Source organism: Lepidochelys kempii, chromosome 1, assembly GCF_965140285.1.
Source record: "Lepidochelys kempii isolate rLepKem1 chromosome 1, rLepKem1.hap1, whole genome shotgun sequence".
NCBI lineage: Eukaryota > Metazoa > Chordata > Testudines > Cheloniidae > Lepidochelys > Lepidochelys kempii.
Window position 1 is genome coordinate 211,274,380 of NC_136380.1, and position 24,290 is coordinate 211,298,669.

General features: G+C 50.4%; 1 protein-coding gene across 2 annotated transcripts; it reads left to right on the forward strand.

Annotated features, from left to right (window-relative positions):
- The first annotated feature begins 1,035 nt into the window (after positions 1-1,035).
- COPS7A (COP9 signalosome subunit 7A) lies at positions 1,036-23,943 on the forward strand. Of its 2 annotated transcripts, none has more exons than XM_073311548.2 (8): positions 1,036-1,144; positions 1,307-1,493; positions 2,136-2,211; positions 3,895-3,983; positions 4,061-4,263; positions 5,020-5,125; positions 6,027-6,178; positions 23,734-23,943. In XM_073311548.2, the coding sequence occupies exons 2-8, from the start codon at positions 1,332-1,334 to the stop codon at positions 23,750-23,752; spliced, it is 807 nt and encodes a 268-aa protein (XP_073167649.1). In that variant the 5' UTR covers positions 1,036-1,144; positions 1,307-1,331; the 3' UTR covers positions 23,753-23,943. The 2 variants fall into 2 exon arrangements, with proteins under 2 accessions (XP_073167649.1, XP_073167644.1); XM_073311543.2 differs by lacking the exon at positions 23,734-23,943 and adding an exon at positions 6,494-7,819.
- Positions 23,944-24,290: the final 347 nt, after the last annotated feature.

Genomic DNA, 24,290 nt, shown 5'->3' on the forward strand with positions numbered 1-24,290 from the left:
ATATCTGTCTCTGTTGTTCGGGAGAGGAGTTTTGGTGAATGGGGGTTCATTACATTGGTTTAGTTTAGACTAAAGATCTTGGCTCTGTGGGTAAGGTTGCCACCTGCCCAGGTTTTCACAGGATCGTCCCTTTTTTGAAGTAGGTGGCCTGGGAAATCAGTAAAGGTGCTCAGTAAACACTGCCAGCTGGCCAATTTTGTGGGCTCAGGATCATCCCTGATGTCCTGGTGTTTTGTACCTGAGAGGCAGCCTTGTCTATAGGAAGTTTTTCCTGATATCAATAATATAGAAAGTAAGCAATGCCATCATCATCATAGCTAATCGCTCCCCAAACCACAGCCCAGAGCTGGTGTTATCACTTATCGCAAATAGCTCCTCAGGAGTACAGGCTGTTGACGGAGGGCACTGCATTAGGCAGCATTTAAATGTTTGTCTAGGCTCCCCACATTCACATGTGGGGCCTTTCCTCAGCTTCCATGTGGTTATATTGTCACCCGTCCAGGCTATGCCCTCCAGCTCTGGCTCAATGTACGGTGCTAGTGCAGGTGCTGAGAGCCATTGAACCAAACTGTAAACCCTGTACAGGATGGAAACCACTTCAAGCCGACACCCCTAGTTCCAGCACCTCTGGGTACAGCAGTGTTTTGTCTGAGTCCTGGAGGAATCAGGTGCTCTAAGATCATAGACATTTCCCTCCATTTTGTTACTCTGCAGCATTCTACAGCGGCGCTTTGGGGACTGTCAGAGCCAAAGCTCTGCCTGCACGTCAGCCTTTTGGGTGGCGGAACGTATCCCTGCAACAGGGGTCTGAGCTCACACTGCGCTTCGCGTCTCTCCTCGCGCTGCTTCAGCGGGCCGGAGCACATCCCGCAGCGGCCGTACTGCACCAGTGTCACTCAACCAGCCACAGACACGCGACCAATGGCAGAGCGGTGGAGGCGGGACCAGAGAGGGAGCCCGATTCCTCCTCTCCCCCAGTGGACAGAACCAATGAAGGGGGGAGGGAGAAGAGAAATGTGTTGTGGGCGTGGCCTGGGGCTCTATGACGTCAGAAACCCGGACGTGGCCTCTCTTGGGAGGGGGAGTACCCTAGAGGGGGAAAAACAGCCCTAGGTGCGGGGAGGCCTGAGCTCCCCGCCGGCAGGTAGGAGCCCGACTGGGTGGCGCTCACGCGCAGCTCTGCAGCCTGGGGGCGGGCCGTGTAGCGCGGGGGCCCGGGAGCGTCTGCTCCGTCCAGAGCCCTCCCGCCCCGAGCTAAGGCCCTGCCCCGGCCCTTTCTCCTCCCCTGCCCCGCTTGTCCCCACAGCGCTGGTGGGGCCGGGCCGGGCGGCATGGCAGCCGAGGTGAAGGTGACGGGGCAGAGCCAGGAGCAGCTCCTGTTGCTGGCCCGGTCGGCTCGCGGGGCGGCCCTGGTCAGCCTCATCCACCAGGTGCTGGAGGCGCCCGGCATCTACGTCTTCGGGGAGCTGCTGGATCTGCCTAACGTCCGAGAGGTGAGCGCCGGCTCTGCGGGGGCTGTGCTGCAGGGGCTGGCGAGGGCATGGTGCGCTGCCCGGCGGGAGGAGGGCCCCCAGGGCTCGAGTGGTGCAGGCGGAGCTGGGTCAGGTCGCTTCTTGCCAGCCCAGCACAACTGTGAGCCGCTGGTTGGTCGGAATCCCTGGTGTTATCCCGGGAAACGGCAGCTCAGCCTGCTGCCATAGGTGCTGGAGCTAGGGATGCTGGGGGACCTGCCGAACTCCTGGCTGAAAGTGGTTTCCATCCTACACAGGGTTTGGTTCAATGGCTCTCAGCACCCTACCGGTGCAGATGGTTCCAGCACCCCAGCTGCTTCCCGAAATCTGCTCCTGCCACTTTAGTGGGGTTCGTTTAGTTTCCCTAAACTCTGTGCTTGGGGCTGTGGAGCATGTTACCCAACTGCCATTCCACCCCTCGTGCAGCTGTGTTTTGGTGGGTAGCTGAATCAGTCACCGTTACCTAGATTGAAAAACACTTGGGGCCTATTGGGTGGGAAAAAAGCAGGGAAATGGGAGTTGTGTTAGACGCGTCCCACTGTGCCCTGGAACTGGGGATAGGGGTTAGGTTGTAGTGTGCAAAGTTTCATGCTGTTTTTATTGAGTGCTTTTTCTCCCCTGCAGCTGGCTGAAAACGAGTTCTCCTCCGTCTTCCGTCTGCTCACCCTCTTTGCATACGGGACGTATGCTGATTATTTGTGTACGTGTGTCGTTCTCTTATAACCCCCATAGCCTAGTGCTCCAGGATGTGGGCCAACACCTGCAGTTGTCTCCTAGGAAGCAGGAAAGGTGGATAGGATTGCCAGCTTTCTAATTGCAGAAAACTTTACACCCCTACCCCTTCTTTGAGGACCCACCCCCTTCATTCCATCCCCCGCCTCCGTCACTTGCTCTCCCCCACCCTTGCTCACTTGCTCATTTTCATTGGGCTGGCTCAGGGGGTTGGGGTGCAGAAGGGGGTGTGGGCTCTGGGGTGGGGCTGGGGATGAGTGGTTTGGGGTGCAGGAGGGGGCTCTGAGCTGGGGCTGAGGGCCTTGGGGTATAGGAGTTAGCTCTGGGCTGGGGCAGGGGGTTGGAGTGCAGGAGGGGATGTGGCCTCTGGGAGGGAGTTTTGGTGTGGGAGGGAGTTCCAGGCTGGGGCAGGGAATTGAGGTGCAGGAGGAGGTTTGGCATGCAGGCTGCTCAGGTGGCTCCCAGCAAGCGGCAACATGTCACTCTGGCTCCTATGGGGGGCGGTGGCCGGGGGGGCTCTGCGTGCTGTCCCTACCCCTCGGTGCCACCCCCACAGCTCCTTTGGGCATAGTTCCCAGCCAGTGGGAGCTGCGGAGCTGGCGCTCAGGGCTGAGGCAGCGCACGGAGCACCCATGACCACCCTTCCCCCTACGAGCCAGAGGGACATGCTGGCCACTTCCTGGGTGCCTGCCAACGCCACCAACCGGACTTTTTGACTGGAGCTGCCAGACTTTTTGACTGGAGACTAAGCGGAAAAGGGGGCGCGAATAGCACAGGGGCTTCAGGTGGGCTAGAAATGCAAAACAGCTCAGGGCAATTTTGGGTATGCATATGCAGAGGCCTCACATTCCAGAGCAGGGAGGGAATAGTTTTTCTCTCTACAGCTCTGGGAAGACCCCACATAGGATACTCCTCAGTACTGGACCCTTCAATCTCAGAAAGATAGTGACATATTGGAGAGGGCTCAAAGAGCTACAAAAATGCTCAGAGGGCAGAAGGGGTCCTGCAAGCACCATAGCTGGTAGATAGAGCATTGGCCTAGAACTCTGAAGATTGGGATTCTGTTCTAGGCTCTGCTACTGGACTTGCTGTGTGACCTCAGGCAAGTCACTCTTCCTGTGTTGTGTCCATTCCTACTCTTTATTTATCTTCTTTATCTAGACTGGAAGTTCATTGTGACAGAAACTGTCTCTTACTATGTTTGTGTGTAGTGGCTCGCACAATGCGAGCCTATCTTGTTCGGGGTTCTAGATGCTACTGGAATACAAATAACACAGGGTTGAGTTCTGGGCAGAGATTCCAAGAGTTCAATCCTTGCATTTGACTTCCTGGCTGTGGTGAGGTGAGGAGCGGTGGGGGTGTGTGTGGGGTGGTTATGAGAACCATCTGCTGGTGGTTTGGGGTGTGGACCTTGTGGAGGAGAGGGGATTATTTAGGGATCACCAGAGGAGTAAGGAGCAGGACTAAGGCAAGGGGAAGGAGTTCAGGAACACTTCCTCCATGCTGAGGGGTGTGAGCACTTTAGGAGATGCCTTGCCAAGAAAAGGGTACATTAGAAGCTTTGAGGAATGGATGTCGGGCAAAGGACCTTGGGCCAGGGTGAGATGGGACATCTCCAGCTCTAACATCATGCTCTTTTCCCTGAGAGCAGCCGAAGCTGGAAACCTCCCGCCATTGAGCAAGGCTCAGAAGAACAAGCTGAGGCACCTGTCGGTGGTCACTCTGGCTGCCAAGATCAAGGTAATGGCTTCGTTCCCCCATACACACCCCTTCCTGTTGGGATCACCCCATACTAACTACCTGTGCTTTCCCCACAGTGCATCCCCTATGCAGTGCTGCTGGAACAGTTGCAGCTGAAGAATGTGCGGCAGCTGGAGGACTTGGTGATTGAGGCTGTGTATGCAGACGTGCTGCGTGGGAGCCTGGACCAGCGTAATCAGCGTCTTGAGGTCGATTACAGCATCGGGCGAGACATCCGCAGGGAAGAGCTAAGCACCATCACCCGCACATTGCAGGAGTGGTGAGGAGGAAGCCCCCAAGGCCAGCCCCCTCCATACCCCCCCGACTATAGGAGTGGTGATGAGCCTCTCCTAAGCCCTCTGCATGATGTCGGAGTGGTGAGCAGGTGCACACCCTGACACACTGAAGGAGTGATGAGGAAACATCTTCTAACCCCCCCACGTGTTACAGATGAGATGCTCACACCCCCCCATGTTGCAGGAGTGAAGAGATTTCAAACGCCTGGAGTCACTGCAACACCCCTCATTGCCCACATGCTGCAGGAATTCTGACAACCACAGTCTCAGGCAGCCCACAAAATATCTGATTTCCGCAGGTAGTGAGGAGACCTCTTCAGATATGGGGGAGAATCTTCCAGGTTCTCCTGTGTGCTGCTGGAAGAGCGCAGGGGGGCTGTAACCTTCTCAAAGCCCCTGTTGGTGACAAGAGGTTCCTCCCAGTTTACTTTGAAATTTACTGGGCTAAATCTGCCCTCGAACCCTGAGCTCCCCACATCCCTTCAGTGATTCTGTCAACCCTCCTAGCCCTGCCATCATTCCCACTGCAGCCTGCCTTCCTCCCTCCAGTTTTCCTTACTGGGAGCTTACTGCTCCTATGCCCTTCCTTAGTGGGTGCATTCATCTCTTCCCAGACACTTGTTGATGTCCCCAAGGTGTAGCTACATGGGGGCAGAGTACCTGTGCCGCCCCCTATTTCCCCACTGCAGTGCCTTTGTATGCAACTGTCCAGCCTGCTCAGCTTGGTCTCTCCTCCACAGGTGCCTGGGCTGTGAGGTTGTCCTGTCGGGGATTGAGGAGCAGGTTAGCCGAGCCAACCAACACAAAGAGCAACAGCTGGGCCTAAAGCAGCAAATAGAGAGTGAGGTGAGTGTGCCGATGCAGAACAGCCAGTTCCCCTGATCTGGGGCTGGATTGGAGTCAGTGCCTCACAGATGAAAGGCCTTATATTCCATATCTGAGCCAGCCCTGATCTGCCATACCCCTTCATTAAGGCTGCAAGTTTGTCATGGAAGTCACGGTTTCTGTGACCTCCGTGACTTCTGCAGTTGCCAGTGTGCCTGGCTCAGGGGGCAGCTCAGGCAGTCACATCGGCCACTGCTGGGGCAGTCTCAGGCCACTGCACCCTTCCCCCTCCCCACCCCACCCAAGCAGTAGCAGAGTTTGGGTGTGGGAGGAGGCAGGGGGTTGGGGCACAGGACAGGGTGAGGCAGGCTCTGGGTGGTGCTTACCTCCTGGGCTTCCTGGAAGCAGCGACATCCCCCTCACTCTGCTGCTAGGTGGAGGAGTGGCCAGGCAGCTCTGTGTGCTACCTCCTCCTGCAGGCACTGCCCCGCAGCTCCCATTGGCCAGCAGGGGTCCTGGGCCACTCGCTGCCACCCACCTCCTAGCACCTGGGCCGCCCTCCCACGGTGCCCCTAGGCACCCCCCCCCCACCCCTACCCCCGAAGTGTTAGTCCGGGGTATATAGTAAAAGTTTTGGACAGGTCACAGGCCATGAATTTTTGCTTACTGCCCGTGATCTGTCCGTGACTTTTTTACTAAAAATACCAGTGACTAAAACATAGCCTTACTCTTCATCAGGACTCTCTGGAAGTTCAGGCCTGAGGAGGGTCATTGTGCAGCGAGACGCCACCCCATAATACAAAGCTCTCAAGGGATGCTATGATATTTCTCTTTAGATTGACCTGTTTTGCAAACTTAACTCTAGTTTAACATGGCTTTTTCTTTGAGAATGTCCTTTGTTCTTGCTTTCCAACCCTGGCAGGTGGCAAATCTGAAGAAGACAATTAAAGTGACGACAGCAGCAGCTGCAGCAGCCACATCCCAGGATCCAGAGCAGCATCTGACAGAGCTTAGGGAGCCAGCTCCTGGCACCAACCAGCGCCAGGCCAGCAAGAAAGCTTCTAAGGCCAAAGGGTGAGGAGCAGCCGCAGCTGAGCATGACCCCTCTCCATGTGTATTTGGGGGGGGAGTCTCTGGGGCCTTTGTTTCAGGGCGATAACTCTTCCTTCACACGCATACTATGGCAGGCTTAGTGCCAGCGGAGCTCTGCACCCCAGTCATCCGGAGTGAATCTCTGAGATCCTCGATTGGAGGCAATACACCTCCTTTGTGGTGGCACCCATCCCCAGCTGAGAATCACAGCCACTTCTCATGTGCCTTGGGCAAGGAGGTGGGGGTGAGTCCATGGGCCTCTTGCTCCGTTCTGAGACTTTGTTTCTTTCTCTGCAGGCTCCGGGGCAGCGCAAAGATCTGGTCTAAATCAAACTAGCTGGATCTCTGAACTCCTGGGAGGGTGAGAGGGAGAAAGCAGGGTTAAAAAGCAGGTGTCCTGAGTGTGACACTTCTCTGCTCATCCCCAGCATCTGTCTGTCCAGCTAGTTCTTCTGCACGTTTGTTCTTTCCCATCTGCTCTGTGCATCTCTCTCTCCTCCATCCCCTAGCAATCTCTCCCACTCCTCCATTGCCATCTCTTACCACCTCAGCTCTTCTGTTTCTCGTCTCTCTTGCCCCTGTCCTTTGACAGGTAAATTTAAAGAGCCATAGGACTAACTCCGTTTCAGTCACCTTAGCGCCAGAATATCATGGAAGCCTGGAAGGAACTTGCACTGGTGCTCAGCAGCCATTTTGGCTCTGTGGGATCCTGGAACAATTTTGCTCCAAAGTTTAGCTGCCATCCTGATTTTGTTCTTTGTTTTGCTGGGTGGGGATCGGTGTTTTTGTGGGGGATTGTTTAAAAATATAAATCTTATATATAAAATATAAAATATATATAAAAAAAAAACAATAAAAGGTAGATCTGTGCACATATCTATATAAACTTTTCCTCCTGAGGTGTTGTCTCACGATGTTGGGGGAAGTTTGATGCAGATGCCTGAAATCCCAAAGCAGCCAATGGTAGTGGAGAGACCCCATCTCTGCCAATAGGAGGTGGTCAAGGGACCCAACTGGAATTTGTTTTCCATCCAGTGCAAGAAAAGGAGAGAGGCTAGAAAGCCTTGGGGGATATGCGGTGGGGATAGGGTGTCAGAGAGGCCCTTGCCTCTTGTTCCACAGCTGAGGGTGCAGTGCACTTATTCAGCAGGGTGTGAGAGTCACACTCATCCATAGCTGTAAAATCAGCAGTGCTCCTGTTTCTGCAGATATAACTGAGGATGAGGAAGAGAACATTCTCTTTCATGGATGCCATAGACTGACCTTGGAAACAGGGAAGGATTAATAGATTAGTAATTTATTCTCACCTGCATAACAGGAAATAGGATTCCTGCATCAAGTCGGTAACTTCTGGTGGAGCTAAACCATATTAACTTCACCAAAACTTTAACATACAGTTGAAGTTTCCCAGCAGTCTCATATGCCCTTCCCGAATGTCTAGTCGAGCCATATCGTACCTTTGAAAACCAGGAAATAGTGTGTATCTTAACTCTTCATCTCCGCAACCGTCCCTGATATCTATCCCCGCCGCAGAGCTGGCAATAGCCACTGGGAATATTTCAGAAAGGGGGTGTGTGTGTGTGCGCCTGTATCATAATAAACAGCCATGAAGGACTATGAGAAGGTGCCATTGTTTATGTTGTGTTCTAATGGCCTGAACTCCATCATTTAGCTGTATGTACACAAACTGACTTTACTGTGCCAGGTGTAGCCATATTGAATAACAGAGGGATTAGTTGGAGCACGCTGGCAGAGCTGTCACTGTGATATGAGGAGAGGTGCTACATGAGGCTTGAGAGGTCAGGTATTTCTCATTTCAGCACTGAGTTCTGCAGGTTGTCAGCAGTGATGTGCAGGGACCTACTTGCCATGGGGATTGTCAGTGGCCTGATGGCCCTACATGACTGTGGTCTCCAGGCCTTAGACAGGGGAAAGTGAAGGCAATGTCTCAGGAGTCCTTGGGATAAGGGTGAAGAGCTGGTAACTTTTATCAAGTCTTGGGTGGTTTGTGTGGAGTAGGCTCAATGTTTGAGTGTAGGCCAGGGGTAGGTAGCTCCTGTTTGCTCTGCCTGGCCTAAACCTGAGCTTTGCCTTAGCAAACAGAAGATGTTAGACGTTTTCCTACAGTGCCACATGCTCTGTTCTCAAAGTGCCCTTACAGAAAACTAGACAGTGTGGCAGTATGTGCATTGAAGGATGCCCCAACATGCCAACAAGAACAGCACAGTTAAGATTGTTTCCTGGCTTTCAGAGGTTTGAGTGTAGCCAAACTCCATGTTTTGGAAGCGTGCGAGACATAAGCAGGCAATCTTAACTCTGCATTAATGAAGTTGTACAGCAGTGAATTTCCTTGGGTTTTGGTTTGCTTCATTTGTCAGCACCCTGTGTACCACAACTCTGCTCTCCCCCTCCACTGCTTCTGGCTCCCTAGTAATGAGTAATCCAGCTGTAGAAAGTACTGGGTGCACATTAGTCTTGTCACTGCCCCAGCATCGTATCCTAGTCTCCCATCTCTGCGTGCTCAGCACAACCTGGTCCTCCCAGCTCAGCCTTCCTCCCCAAAGTTTGGGGAGCCAGACAGAGGATGCAGGGATTAACATGGAGTCAGGGGGAGCATGTTTTGAAGAGGGACAGAAACAGGGAGATATGGATTGGGGGGGAGGGGCACTGAACCCCACCCACCCACACATGATCCCACCTGCACTGTTCTGACCTCCCCTTTCCCCCTAGAAGCAGCAGCAGCAGCAAGGCGAAGGGTGAGCCTGGTGTGGAGAGCAGGGCTGGGTTCCTTCACTGGTCACTGCAGGGGAAGGTACTCAACTGCTTCCCCCTTTCCTCCCACAGTTTTGCTCTGTCAGCACTTCTGAGCTCTCAGGGAGCAAAGGTCCCTTTTGAGGATTATCTCTTATTTGGTGAGAATTTAGGAAAAAACTAAGAAACTCAGTTCTTCATCTAACCAGTCATCATCAAACTGGATTTTGATTATTGTGTGTGGATGATTTATAGATTCCAAGGCCAGCAGGGACCCTTGGATCATCTGATCTGACCTGTAGATCACAGGCCATAGGATTTTACCCAGTTACCCCTCTAGTTAGTCAAATAACTTACGTTTGGCTAAAGCATATTTTCTCAGTTGTGGGATTTTGATCCTTTTTGCTAAAAGGAGTATGCTGGCCCTGTACTAGGGCTGTACCCTAGCATGGAAAGGGGGCAAAGCTCATCTATTCCCTCACCTTTCCATCACCTGCTTCCCTTCGTGTACCCTAGTGCTGCACCAAAGGAAGCTATAAGAATCTGAAAATATGAGCAGCTCATTGAAGTGGAGGTCTCTGTATCAGGAACTGCTTGACCCAATGACCCACCAACTTGCATCCTTTTGATCACACTGAGTTCCCTTGTTCAGAAGATGAGTCATAATTACTTTACCCTAACCAGTTCCTTCTTCCTTGTCGTTAATGACAATACTTCCCAAGTAAAATATGCATATGTGCAGTAGAGCACTTCGAAATATTTCTCTTAAACCAACAATGTTGGTCTTGGAGCAAATCTTCCAATAGGAGCCCCTGCAGAAGACAGGCAGGCAGCAAGGAACATGTACAGAACACATTCTTTGAAAGCCTGAAGTCATAGTACATGGGTGTAGTTCAGATTCAACAGCCACAGCACATCACCTTGTGCCCCCCCAGTTAGTATGAAAACAATCTCTGTACAAACCTTCTGACTTTCCACTCAACCCACGTCTTGCTGCACAAACTGCATGCCAATTTATCTCAAGCCAACCTGAAGCTCCCAAGTTAATCCTCAATAACCTTTTCAATGTTACTTCTCCAAAGGAGCAACAGGGACCTTGCACTAGCTGAGATTGCACCTGCTGGGGATTTATCAGTTTTGAGAGGAAGGATTAGAGATACAGCTTGAGCCAGAGTTGTGTACAAAAAAAGTTAGAAGAACCAGGTGATTTTTGTAAACACAGTTGGGGGGGCGGGGGGCTGTATTACAGGAACCCTTTTCTCAGATGTCCCCAAATTAGGACAGCTAGCCTTATCCTGCACCCTTGTAATCTGATTCAATGTGTCAATTTTACAGTACTTAGAAAAGTCCTCTTTCAAATGGTTACATGACTTGTAAGCTTAAAACTGTAGCAATGTGGCTCCCCAATAATTTTTTAGAAAGCCATCCCATCTTGTGATTTCAAGATAAGTGATGAAGAATTCACCAACGCCATCTCTGAGGGTATATCTATGCTGACAAGTTAATCTGGGCTCTTACCCTGGTTTTAATCCTCTGCTGCCCTATACCAAAAACCTTTTTCACAGATTTGGAGGTGCTTTAGCTGGGGTTGTGAGTTAGTGCCCGGACTTTGATTTAATTTGGTCTGGAACCCACGCGCATGGCAGTGAGAACACACAGGTTAACTGACTTGAATCTAATTCTTCCTAAGGACGAACAAGTCAGCCTCCAATTAACGGGGAAGGAGTCATAGAGCATCCATAGGTGCCAACTTTTCCTGGTGCTGGTGGGTGCTCGACTCCACCCTGGCCCTGCCCTGACTCCACCTCTGCACTGCCCCCATTCCAACATCCCCCCCCCCAAGTCCCCACCCCAACTCTGCCCCCTCCCTGCCCCTATTGGACTTCTTCCCCAAATCCCCACCCTGGCCCTGCCTCCTCCTCACCTCCTCCCCTGAGCACACTGTTACCACTCCTCCCCCCTCCCTCCTACAGCTTGTTAAGCTATGAAACATCTGTTTCGCGGCAGCAAGCTCTGGGAGGAGAAGTGCGGATGTGGCATGCTCAGGGGCAGAGGCAGAGGTGAGCTGGGGTGGGGGAGGCAGGGCAGGGAGCTTGGCTGCCGGTGGGTGCAGAGCACTCACCAATTTTTCCCCATGGGTGCTCCAGCCCTGGAGCACTCACAGAGTCAGTACCTATGAGAGCATCTCAACACAAAGAGCCTTGGGCTATTATGTCCCTTATCACAAGCAAGTGAGTGCAGCACCAGTCAGGATGCAGTAGTTCAGGTAGGGATTTGCAGTGTGGCTTCTCATATCCAGGACAGGCTAACCAGGTGCTAATCACCCTGGCCATCTCTGCAGGCAAGCGTACCCTAAGAGGAGTGAACTACCCCATTCATCTCAATGGGTGTTCACCTCTCCACTCCCCCACACTGCGGTATTCTTGTTGGATGCATGCAGCATGTTTGCTCAGACCCAGTCTGTCATGCCTAGTGCTGTCCAGCAGTTCAGCGAATCTGCCCCAGCACAGAACTGATTTGTCCTTCCTGGGACTCATGCACTAGCCTCTCCTGTGTCATTTTCAGTATAGCAATAAGTCAAGTCCATATTAGCCTAGCCCCACACCACTGTACCAGATGTTCTGGTCACAATACTATGGACCAAATTGTTGCAGGAAGGGACTCTGGCAGACAAGTAGGTGGCATTAAGGGTAACCTTGTGGGGTGCCAAACTTCCTCAAAATTGTACCCACCCACATCACATTCCCAGAAGAACTCCTTGGTGGCCCTGGATACCAAATGTGAGGCATAGCACAGAAATCTCCCAAGAAAATAATTCAAATTCCTGGTCCTTAGACTTGGAATGCCTGCTCCCCTAAACCACCAGGCAAGTGCATTACTGAGGCCTTGTCTACAGTAATGCACAGTAGGGGGAATGGGGGAAAATTGACTGATATAGCTTTTCTGAAATAAACTATTCCATTGAAGCTCTTACAGTATAAATTAACTATCCAAGAATAACTCCCTTGTGTGGGGACACTATTCTGGAAGAATATGATTTTATTCTGGAATAACTACTCCACTTCCCCAAATCACTTTTATTTCAGAATAGACTATCCACATGGATTCCAGAATAGCTGTGCCGGTGAATTACCTTGCATAGCCAACTCCTTGATGTGTCATACATAAAAGAGTTTGGGAGTTGTCCGTAGAACTGGGAAGAGGTGCTAAATCATTTGTAGTGCAAAAAAATATTGAAATACTGGGTTTCCAAACTTGAGCTTGGTACCACTGAATAGCTGAGCTCCAGGCCATCCAGTGATATAAATTTTATGAGGGTCAGAGCCATACTTTTCCCTTTGCTCTGTGCAAAAGAGTTGTAAGAATGTGAAAATTTGAAAAGTATCTCACTCTGGGGATATATAAGAAACTGGAGCAATGGTCTGAAGTAAATAGGATGGAATTCAATAAGTACAAATGCAAAGTCCTCCACTTAGGAAGGAACAATCAGTTGCACACGTACAAAATGGTAAATGACTGTCTAGGAAGGAGTACTGCAGAAAGGGATCTTAGGGGGTCATAGTGGATCACAGCTAAATATGAGTCAACAGCGTAACACTATTGCAAAAAAAGGGAAAATCATTCTGGGATGTATTAGCAGGAGTGTTGTAAGCAAGATGCAAGAAGTAACTTTTCTGCGCTACTCCATACTGATTTGGCTTCAAATGGAGTAGTGTGACCAGTTCTGGATGCCACATTTCAGAGAAAGTCCAGAGAAGAGCAACAAAAAAGATTAAAGGTCTAGAAAACATGACCTGTGAGGGAAGATTGAGAAAATCGGGTTTGTTTAGGCTGGAGAAGAGAAGACTGAGGGGGGACATAACAGTTTTCAAGTATATAAAAGGTTATTAAATGGAGGAGGGAGAAAAATTGTTCTCTTTAACCTCTGATGATAGGACAAGAAGCAATGGGCTTAAATTGCAGCAAGGGAGGTTTAGGCTGGACATTAGAAACAAATTCCTAACTGTCACGGTGGTTAAGCACTGGAATAAATCACTTAGGGAGGTTGTGGAATCTCTGTCATTGTAGATTTTTAAGAGCAGGTTAGACAAGTACCTGTCAGGGATGGTCTGGATAACAGTTAGTCCTGCCTTTGAATGCAGGGGACTGGACTAGAATACCTCTTGAAGCCCCTTCCAGTCCTGTGATTCTATGAAACCTTGACCAAATGACATTACACATGCACCACAAAGTTTGCCTCACCCTTGTTGTGATGCACATGCTTTCAAGACAATTTCCTTATGCATGTGGGTTTCAAAGCAATTTGATTATTAAAAGCAGTTTCTTTTTGGAGACCTGAATCTCAGGACCCTCCCTGGACCAATTGTCTTCAAATTTGCATCACTAACTCTGCACCTAACCCTGGTGAGGCAAAGCAATTTTCAAAACAATCTGAATAAGTGTGTAGAATTTAGAGAGTATTTTGAAATTTCAGCTCTTAAACAAAAAGCTCTGCTCAACATTTAAAATGGTTCACTAATAAGAATGGGGTGGGCAACCTTTTTGGCGCGAGGGCCACATCTGGGTATGGAAATTGTATGGTGGGCCATAAATGCTCATGGAATTGGGGGTTGGAGGGCAGAAGGGCTCCTGTTGGGGGTGTGGGCTCGGGGGTGGGGCTGGCGAGGGATTGGAGGTGCAGGAGGGTGCTCCAGGCTGGGACCGAAGGGTTCAGAGGGCAGGAGGGGAATCAGGGCTGGGGCAGGGGTTTGGAGTGTGGGAGGAGTTCAGGGGGGCAGGCTCCAGGCGGCGCTTACCTCAATCAGCTCCCAGAAACAGCGGCATGCCCCCCCTCTGGCTCCTACGTGAAGGTGCGGCCAGGTGGCTCTGCGTGCTGCCCTGCCCACAGGCGCCGCCCCTGCAGCTCCCATTATTTGCAGTTCCCGGCCAATGGGAGCTGTGGAGGCAGCGCTTGGGGCAGGGGCAGCGTGTGGAGCCTTCTGGCTGCCCCTATGCATAGGAGCCGGAGGGGGGGACATGCCGCTGCTTCCGGGAGCCATGTGGAGTGGGGCTGACCCTGCTCCCCAGCTGGAGCGCCACAGCAGCGCAAGCCCCGGACCCCACTTCCCAGCGGGAGCTCAAGGGCCGGATGTGGCCCCCGGGCTGTAGTTTGCCCACCACTGAATAAGAACAATAATACTACCTTTACTTGGTGAAAAACATGCAAAAACAGCCCCTCCACCTGAGAATAAGAATGCATACACCAACTGTTCTCAGAATTCTGCCAAGAAAAGCACTTGAACTCATGATCTTAGGTGGTGCACAGGTTTAAGGACTACTACATAGGCTCTTAAGACATCTAGGTTTCACTACAGAGTTTCTATAGGTCCAGGCACCCAGGTGTGGGAACCCAGATTAGACAAACCAGGAAAAGAGATTCTATACTGCTAAGTTGTGGAACCCCTCTCTGCTGACAGCCATTTCTGGAGCAGGACCACAAACATGGTGTGATGTTATCTGATTAAAATATGACCATATAGATCATTGTTGCAACCATTATTATATATTTGCAACAACTCTTGGACAAAACATGACATGTAAGATGTCTGAAAAGGTTATGATTTGCTGAATATGATTATGCTATTTGTGTGCATGCATCATTTTTGTATTTGAAGTTATGAGCATTGGCTCCATATCTGTATTTCAAATATGTTTGCTCCTGGGGTAACACCCACAAGGTAGTTAGCCAGCACATCTTGGAGGGACTATTCAAATTGAGTGGCCCATCAAAAGGACACTTAACTCACAATGGACCATGGAAGACACCCATTTACACTGAATGGAGTGTCCTGCAAACATGCTGTCTGAAGTATAGATAATGGTTTCTTGCAATGACTACGCAAAATCGGACATGTAACTTGTCCATGTGACTCCAACCACCATCTTGTTACTGTACATTTCCACAGTAAGAACAGTGGGATTCTCTCCATGTGGCAGAAGATATAAAAGGCCCTGGAAACACCTCCATTTTGCCTCTATCCTGCTCCAGCCTCTTTCCTGCCCAAACCTATACTAATGGGAGCATTTTAACCAATGGACTGAGGACCTTCCAATTATTTGGAAGCAGCCAGACACTTGATTTAAGCCAGCAGTTTACTCCATCATTCCAAGAACTTTGCATTTGTTGTATGTATTTAATTCCTTTAACCAATTTTAACTCTCACCTTTCGTTCTTTTTATAAATAAACTTTTAGATTTTAGATACTAAAGGATTGGCATCAGCGTGACTTTGGGTAAGATCTAAGTTATACATTGACCTGGGTGTGTGGCTGGTCTTTGGGATCAGAAGAACATTTTATTTGAAGAAATTGATTTTAAAGAACCACTCATCTCTAAATCCAGTGTTTTTGGTGGTGACATAAGAACTGGAATCATAGAATCATAGAATATCAGGGTTGGAAGGGACCCCAGAAGGTCATCTAGTCCAACCCCCTGCTCGAAGCAGGACCAATTCCCAGTTAAATCATCCCAGCCAGGGCTTTGTCAAGCCTGACCTTAAAAACCTCTAAGGAAGGAGATTCTACCACCTCCCTAGGTAACGCATTCCAGTGTTTCACCACCCTCTTAGTGAAAAAGTTTTTCCTAATATCCAGTCTAAACCTCCCCCACTGCAACTTGAGACCATTACTCCTCGTTCTGTCATCTGCTACCATTGAGAACAGTCTAGAGCCATCCTCTTTGGAACCCCCTTTCAGGTAGTTGAAAGCAGCTATCAAGTCCCCCCTCATTCTTCTCTTCTGCAGGCTAAACAATCCCAGCTCCCTCAGCCTCTCCTCATAAGTCATGTGTTCTAGACCCCTAATCATTTTTGTTGCCCTTCGCTGGACTCTCTCCAATTTATCCACATCCTTAGGAATGCCTAAGGAAACTGCTTTTATGACTTGTTGTTAGCCAGTTTGGTGAAACAGAAGTTTACTTCTTCAAGTGCTGTCTCTGTGGGTGCTCCACTCCAGGTGATGGTGTGTCCCGGCGCCATTGTTCGGAGATCTTTGGTAGCAGTGCCTGGTCAGGACACACGCACCCATTGTTAGAGTCTGCCTGAGCGCGTGCGCGCGCCCCGCATCCCCCTCAGTTCCTTCTCAGCCGTCCTCAGCTGAAGATGGGACTAGGGGCAGTGCTAACCTCCTCCCTGGTCATTGAAGGAAATAAGTAGAAAGAAATAGAAATAGTTAGCTAGATAGTTCTCTCCCTTCCTTCAGAATAGTTGTTAGTTTAAAACAAAAAAACCCTTTTCTCTCACGTTCGTCTCCCTTTGAAACTTCCCCCGGGGCAATCCTACTTCCATGATGCTGAGGTCCCCGGGCTTTAAGAAATGCAGCCTCCTGCAAGGATCCTATGCCACGGTCCGATGGGCACTCGCTCTGTGTGAAATGCCTCGGCAAGACACACGTCCCTGCCAAGTGTCTCCACTGCACAAACTTGAAAACTAGGGCTCGTCATGACAGAGACTTGCGCTAAAAATGATCCGAATGGAGAAAGCTCTGCAGCTGCCTTTGGAGATGGGCAGTAAACTCTCTCTCTCACGCTCCCCTGCCAAGTCGGAACCAACCGGGAGCACGGCTTCACCCTCTCAGGCGAAGAGACAGGAAGCCCCAATGTCTCCACGCAGAGACCTTCAAAAGGGTAAAGTGTGTCCTGCAAGATCTTTACCCTCAGTGTTGACAGCGCCAAGAGCAGGCACCTCTGACCGCCCCAGCACCTCAGCCATGGTTCATGTAGGGTGCAAGAGCAGGGACATGACTTCCCACAGCAGGAAGCTCTCCTCGGCACCAGTCCCACCGGCACCAACGATGGACCCGGTGCCAGCAGCGCGTTCCACCCTGGTGCCAACAAGAACATTGGTACCGAGCCTGCTCATTACCCCCGCAGCAGACGTGGAACCCCTGCAGGACGCCTACAAGTGTCCTGCAGCTCCTGCTAAAGCTAAACAAAAGTCACTGCGGGCTGCCACTCACACTCAGCGCTCCTCAGCGCTGCAGCCCAGGGACCAGCAACAATTTCTGCATCAGGATGATATCTCCGTGGCCCCTGAGCCTGACTCTCCTCTCCTGAACACAGAGCGCTCACTGTTCGAACAACCGCTCTCGCCACCTGACCTGGCTACCTTCAATGACAGCAAGAACAATATGCAGCAGCAGGCGGAGTTCTCCCCGCCTGATTCTCCTCCTCCACCGGAGCCATATGTGCCTCAAGGCACAGCATCACACAAGAACCAGCCTCAGTTTCCCTACTTTGTCCCCGCATGGGCGGGGCCCCACTTTTCCTACCCTGTGCCCTGGCCTCAGTGGTACTCTTGGTCGGCTCTTGCCACCACTCCTCCTTGTGCCCCTTCCACCAGACCACAAACCTGCTCTGCACCTCTATCTCCAGCTCCATCAACATCTAGAGCAGTGGTCTCCAAACTTTTTGGATCGCGCACCCCCAGGGCTAGCTCTAGGGAAGCAAAGAAGATGGAGCTGGGAGAGCCGAGCTGCTGCCGGTGTGCTGCCGAAGATGGAGCTGGGAGAGCCGAGCTGCCGCCGGTGTGCCGTTGGCATGCCGCCAAAGAATCAAAGGTCCAGGAGCGCTGCTGCTGCTGTGCCGGTGGTGCTTCTTCGGCGGCACTCCTCCTGCCACGCACCCCACTTTGGTGACCACTGATCTAGAGCTCCTGAGCCCCCTCTTGAAGATGTGGGCTATGAACCCTTCCCGGATTTACCAGCTACTGCCTCTCCATCAGCCGCAGATGAAGCCCTCATGCCTCCGCAAAATGCAGACAACATTAATCAATTCCAGGACCTTTTCAAGAGGGTGGCACTCAGCCAGGACATCCCTTTGGAGGAAGTCCAGGAGACACAACACAGACTCCTCAAAATCCTCCAACCCTCTGTGCCCTCAAAGATCATGCTACCCATCAACGAAGCCCTCCTAGAACCAGCTGATACCTTCTGGCAGACCCCTGCCTCCATCCTACCAACATGCAAGAAGGCTGAACATAAATATTGTGTTCCCGCTAAGGACATAGATTTCTTATTTTTCCACCCACAGCCCAACTCTCTTGTGGATGCAGCGACGCACAGAACAAAACAGCCACAATATCGGCCCACTCCACAAGACAAGGACTTCAAACACCTTGACCTCCTGGGCCGCAAGGTTTATTCGTCCTCCACTCTACAATTTAGAATTGCAAATTGCAAATTATTCCACCCTCCTCGCAAACTATAACTAGGACAACTACAACAAGTGCTTTGATTTTGCCTCCGATATCCCAGAGGACAGGAGAGAAGACTTTAAGTCAGTCCTTGTCAAAGGTCAATTGGTGTCCAGGACATGGCGGGCAACTGCTCTCCTCCTGGCTGTCTGCATCCGGTATCCCCAAAGATCTGCAGACCAAAGTCAAAGACCTTCCCTTTGACAAAGATCAACTTTTTTCTAAAAATCGACTATGAAAGACTCTAGGGCCACCCTGTGCACACTGGGCATATACCTGTCCCTTCCCAGGAGACAATGGTATCAACCTTATCAGAGGCCCTGCGCACAACAATATCACCAGCCCCAGCCCAAACCGTATGATATTGGGAGAAACCGCAACAGACCTCCTAGGCACAGACATGCACAACCAGCTACCTCCCATCCATTGGGAAACAAACAACAATTTTGAAGTGCTGGTCTGGAGTCTGCTAGACTCCCCCCTTGACTCCACCGCCTATTTGCCCATTTGGCCACCGCCTCCAGGTTTTCCACCATGTCTGTGTCCTGGAAATAGTTCAGTCAGGTTACTCCATCCCTTTCATATCCTGCTCGCCCACACTTCCCCCTTTCCCGTCCCTCTTCAGGGACCCCTCTCACGAGCACCTACTTCGCATAGAAGTGGCTCATCTTCTCCAGCTAGGTGCAGTGGAACCCGCACCAACACAACATTGGGGAAAAGGGTTTTACTCCCACTACTTTCTCACCCAAAAGAAAGGCAGGGGATGGAGGCCTATACTGGACCTACGCCAACTGAACAAGTTTGTGCGTGTACAGAAATTTAAGATGGTCACATTGAGCACAATAATACCTGCGCTGGTACGAGGGTCCTGGTTCACAGCCCTCGACCTACAAGATGCCTATTTTCACATATCCATTCATCCAGCACACAGACTCTTCCTGCCATTCACACTCAGACATGGCCACTTCCAATATAGAGTGCTTCAATATATTCAGACTCTCCACAGTACCAAGAGTATTCTCCAAGATCCTAGCCGTAGTTGTGGCCCACCTCCACAAACACGGAATTATACTTTTCCCCTACTTAGATGACTGCCTTATCAAAGGCGGCTCATATGATGAGACATTAAAAGCGACGCGTTTTACCATCTCCCTCTTCCACAGTCTAGGCCTGCAAATAAACTTCCAAATCCACCTTGATACCCACACAGCAGATAGAGTTCATCGGCGCTCACCTAGACTCAATTTGGACCACAGCCTCATTCCCATACAACAGATTCCTCACTATTACACATCTCATACGCAGGCTCTCCATTCGCCCCAGAACATAGGCACAGACCTGCCTACAGCTTCTTGGTCACATGGCAGCCACCACCTTCGTGATCAAATATTCCAGGCTGCACATGAGATGCCTTCAGGGTTGGCTCAACTCCAACTACAAACCCAGAAGACACAGCTTCTGCATGACGCTTACTCCTCCAGCCAACGTATTGGCCTCCCTACAATGGTGGACAAAACCAGAGAACCTATGCACGGGCATCCCCTTCCATCCACACTCCCCAGTTCTCATGCTCACCACGGACACTTCCCTCATAGGTTGGGGAGCACACTTAGAGGACCACACAGCACAGTGCTGCTGGTCCCTATCAGAGACGCATCTGCACATAAATCTTCTAGAGCTCAGAGTAGTCAGGTACGCCTGCCTTCACTTTCTCCTCATCATAAGGAACAAATCCATTTGGGTCCTGACTGACAATATAGCATGTATGTTCTACATCAACAGGCAGGGGGGAGCATGATCGCACTCCCTATGCACAGAAGCCATCCGATTATGGAACTGGTGCATATAACATCACATACAAATCACCACTTCCTACCTGCCTGGGTGTCACAACACTACCGCCAACACACTCAGCAGACACATCTCTGAGGAATACGAATGGGAATTGCATCCCACTATAGTCCAACAGCTCTTCTCCCACTGGAGCACCCCAGCGATAGACCTGTTTGCCACATCTCAGAACCGCAAATGCCATATAGTTTGCTCCAGAGCAGGTCTCAGGACCGCATCTCTAGGGGATGCATTCCTCATTCCGTGGAACAAATCCCTCATGTACGCTTTTCCACCAATGCCACTGATACACAGGGTTCTACGCAAGATCAGAGAGGACAAGGTGTAATGATGCTGGTTCTGGCGGGACCCAAATGAGAGTGCCAATGCAGGACAAATTGCTTAAAGCAGGGCAATTACAGCCCAAGGCTGGGGTTTTTCCACCTCTAAGGCAAACCAAACCAGCCAGACAGAGAGGACTTTGGTTTTACCCCACTGGCTAACCACAAGTCACACAAGCATTTCACTTAGACACTCCAGTTTCCCAGTATCACCACCAGTGCCACTTGTTATGGGGACAAATGGTTATGAAAACCAATACCCCAATAAAAGAAAAAAGGTTCTCTCGATCCCAAAGGACCAAGCCCCAGACCAAGGTCAATTTACAAGTTAGATCTTACCCACAAATCACGCTGTTGCCAATCCTTTAGAATCTAAAATCTAAAGGTTTATTCATAAAAGGAAAAAGACATAGATGAGAGCAAGAGTTGGTTAAATGGAATCAATTACATACAGTAATGGCAAAGTTCTTGGTTCAGGCTTGTAGCAGAGATGGAATAAACTGCAGGTTCAAATCTAGCCTCTGGAGTACATCCACAGCTGGGATCAGTCATCAGTCCTTTGTGTAGAGAGCTTCCTTTTATAGCAAAATCCCTCCATACGTAAGAAGCAGGACTGAAGACAAGATGGAGGAGCTGCAGCAGCTTTTTATAGTCTCTGGTCATGGGGTCTCTGCTTTCTTTGTCCCAAAGACAAGATGTCCATCACATGGCATGGAAAAACCTCAGAGTTCTGTCCATAGGCATGTGTCTTGCTGAGTCACAAGGTGTGACTCAATGGGTCAGTTGTATAGCTGATGGTCCTTAATGGGCCATCCAGCAAGCTAGGCAGGGCTGACACCAACTTGTCTGGGGTGTCACCCAGAATCATAGCACAAGTCTAAAATACAGACAGTATGGAGCCAATACTTAAATCTATAAATACAAAAATGATACATGCATACAGATAGCATAATCATAACCAGCAAACCATAACCTTGTCTTAGACACCTTATTTGACCCTCTTTATATAAGATTTTTGGTGCCACTACAGGACTTTGTCTATACAATCCCAGTTCATGTCAATAATGTCACACAAGGCCAGGGTCATACTTATTGCCCCAGCTTGGCCCAGACAGACATGGTACCCTTACCTGTTGCGCATGTCCATCCATCCTCCAAGGACTCTCTCCAACAGACCAGATCTGTTCTCCCAGGACAACAGTCAGCTTCTCCACCTGCAGCTCCAGTAACTCCATCTGACAGTGTGGTTCCTTCATGGTTTCAAACCCATGAATTAGCCTGTTCGGAGCAGGTCCAGCACATCCTCCTGCACAGTAGAAGGGACGCCACTCGTAAGACTTACCTGCAAAAGTGGAAACGCTTCTCCGTATGGTGCTTCCACAGATGCTTGACACCCCAGACCGCAACCCTCCCTACCTTCAAAGGTAGTCTTAGACTACCTTTGAAACTAAAACAGGATGGGCTCTCACTGAGTTCTATCAGAGTACACTTCATGGCCCTCACCACCTTCCATGACCCGCTGGACAGATATTCACTTTTTGCCCACCCCACCATAAAACACTTTCCTCACAGGCTTGCAAAATCTCTACCCTGAGATTCATCCACCAGCACCCTCCTGGAACCTCAACCTAGTTCTCCGAGGTCTCATGAAACCTCCCTTCAAGCCCCTAGCTACCTCATCCCTGCTCCACGTCTATGAAAGTAGCTTTCTTGTTTGCCATAATGTCAGCGACAAGGGTCGGTGAAATAAGCGCCCTGATGGCCTACCCTGCCTACACAATTTTCTCTAAAGACAAGGTTACAATGTGGCCCCACCCCAAATTCCTCCCTAAAGGTGGTGTCTACCTTCCACCTTAACCAGCCAATACCCTTACCTGCATTCTATCCCAAACCTCATAAGACTCCACAGGAAGCGGCATTACATACCCTCGATGTCCGAAGGGCAATTACATTCTGTCTTAACCCTCGATGTCCGAAGGGCAATTACATTCTGTCTTAACAGAACTAAGCCATTTCATAAATCCCCTAGGCTATTTGTCTCCACTACCAAGAGATCAAAGGGTGATGCTATATCTAAGCAACGACTCTCCAAGTGGATCTTTGACTACATCAGATCATGCTACCAGACTTGGAATGCTCAACCACCAGTAGTATAAGGGCCCTATCGTCAATCAAAGCCTAACCCCGCCCCTTGACCCTGCCTCTTGACCCCTTAGCCCTGCCCCCAGCTCAAGGGGGCCCTACCATCAATCAAACCCTAACCCGACCCCTTGACCCCACCCCTTGACCGGAAGTCCCGCCCCCATCTGGGGTATTACTTCCGGGGTCAAGACTGCCACATGACCGGAAGCAAGGTGTGTCATGTGACCCCCCCAACCCCGCCCCTTAGCCCCACCCCTTGACCCCTGCCCCGCTTCACCGGAAGTCCCGTCCCATGGGGGTATTACTTCTGGGGTCAAGGCTGCCACATGACCGGAAGCAATGTGACCCCTCTAACAACTCCTCCCACTTCCTTTACCAATCAGGATGGATTTCGCAGCTGTAGGACCACCCAGAGAGGAGATTTAACCAATCAGGATGAGTTCCAGGGCAGGGGTGACCCGTCCAGAAGTGGGTCTTGTGACCCCTCTAACGACTCCGCCCCCAACCCTCTACCAATCAAGAGCGGTTTCGCCCCTGTAGGACCTCCCCAAGAGGAGATTTGACCAATCAGGATGAATTCCGGGGCAGGGGTGACCCGTCCGGAAATGATTCGTGTGACCCCTCTAACAACTCCTCCCACCAACTTCTACCAATCAGGCCGCCCCAAGAGCAGATTTGACCAAAATAGGGCAGGTTCTGGGATGGGGTGAACCACCCAGAAGAGGGGCGTGTGACCCCTCTGCCAATCAGAGTGCAGCACCATCACCCCATAAGTCCCAGCGTTGGGCAGAAGAGGCTGTCTTTTACCAAGAGCGTGTGTTTTAGAAATCGTGGAAACATGGACTTCTTCACCACCCCTGTGAGAACTTCAGACTTTGTTTTAGCCCCGAGGGCCTTTGGACTTGTGTGGAGAAAGGGCTACATCAGCGAGAGTTCTGAGGAGGACCCTTTGGCCCAGCCGTTGATGGACACACCGGAAACCGACCCCAAAACCCGGCTGCTTGTGAGGCACCGCGATGAGCGTGATGGTCTCTTGTTGTCCACCCCCTTAGAGGTGGAAGGTGATCATGGCTTGGGGGAGTTGCGGGCGGACAAGGTGAATGAAAAAGATGTGGCTCAGAATGTTTAAGAAGTGACGGTCGAGGTTGGGGGTGTAATGGGGCTAGGAACCAGGGATTGTGAAAATCAAAAACCAAGCAGTGGGGTGCTTACGCTGTTTCTTTTTTGAAAAAATCTCTCGACAGCTCGATGATGCCTTTCTAGAGGCCTTTGAGAACATACACCTCGGTAGCCCTGTGGGAGTAAATGTATCATGCATCAGCTGTTTTTGCTCAAGTGTGAGACGCAGATCTCAAGAGGAAAACGACAAAATGGAAGAATGAACCAGCACAGACACCCTCATGTTAGGAGTCATGGAGTCCATTTTTACAGGTGGTTGTAAAAGGTTGTGTTAAACCAGGCGATTAATAAAACTTATTTAAATGTGTTAATATGAATGTTGTCCCCCACCCACACTTGTGTTAGTAAAAGATGGTACCAGTAACAGTCATGTCTCCACAGGCGGTTCTGTTAAAAAAAATATATTACACCCCCGGGGAAGTTGGGAGCTTTGGTGGGGTGAACCCTCTTTTTCAAGTGGCCAAAAAGCATAGTAAAACTTTAAATAGAAGACAAGTAACAGCTTGGCTTTCAGACCAGGATGCTTATACTTTACACAAACCGGCTCGAATACGTTTTAAAAGAAACAAGACCATTGTTTTGGATGTGGATGCGCAATGGCAGGCAGATTTGGTGGATATGC

Excerpts from the sequence above, each read along its gene's own strand:
- COPS7A (XM_073311543.2), top strand. The coding sequence starts at position 1,332 with ATGGCAGCCGAGGTGAAGGTGACGGGGCAGAGCCAGGAGCAGCTCCTG. Across the intron at positions 1,494-2,135 it reads ATCTGCCTAACGTCCGAGAG|CTGGCTGAAAACGAGTTCTC; the intron begins GTGAGCGCCGGC and ends TCTCCCCTGCAG. Across the intron at positions 5,126-6,026 it reads AGCAGCAAATAGAGAGTGAG|GTGGCAAATCTGAAGAAGAC; the intron begins GTGAGTGTGCCG and ends CAACCCTGGCAG.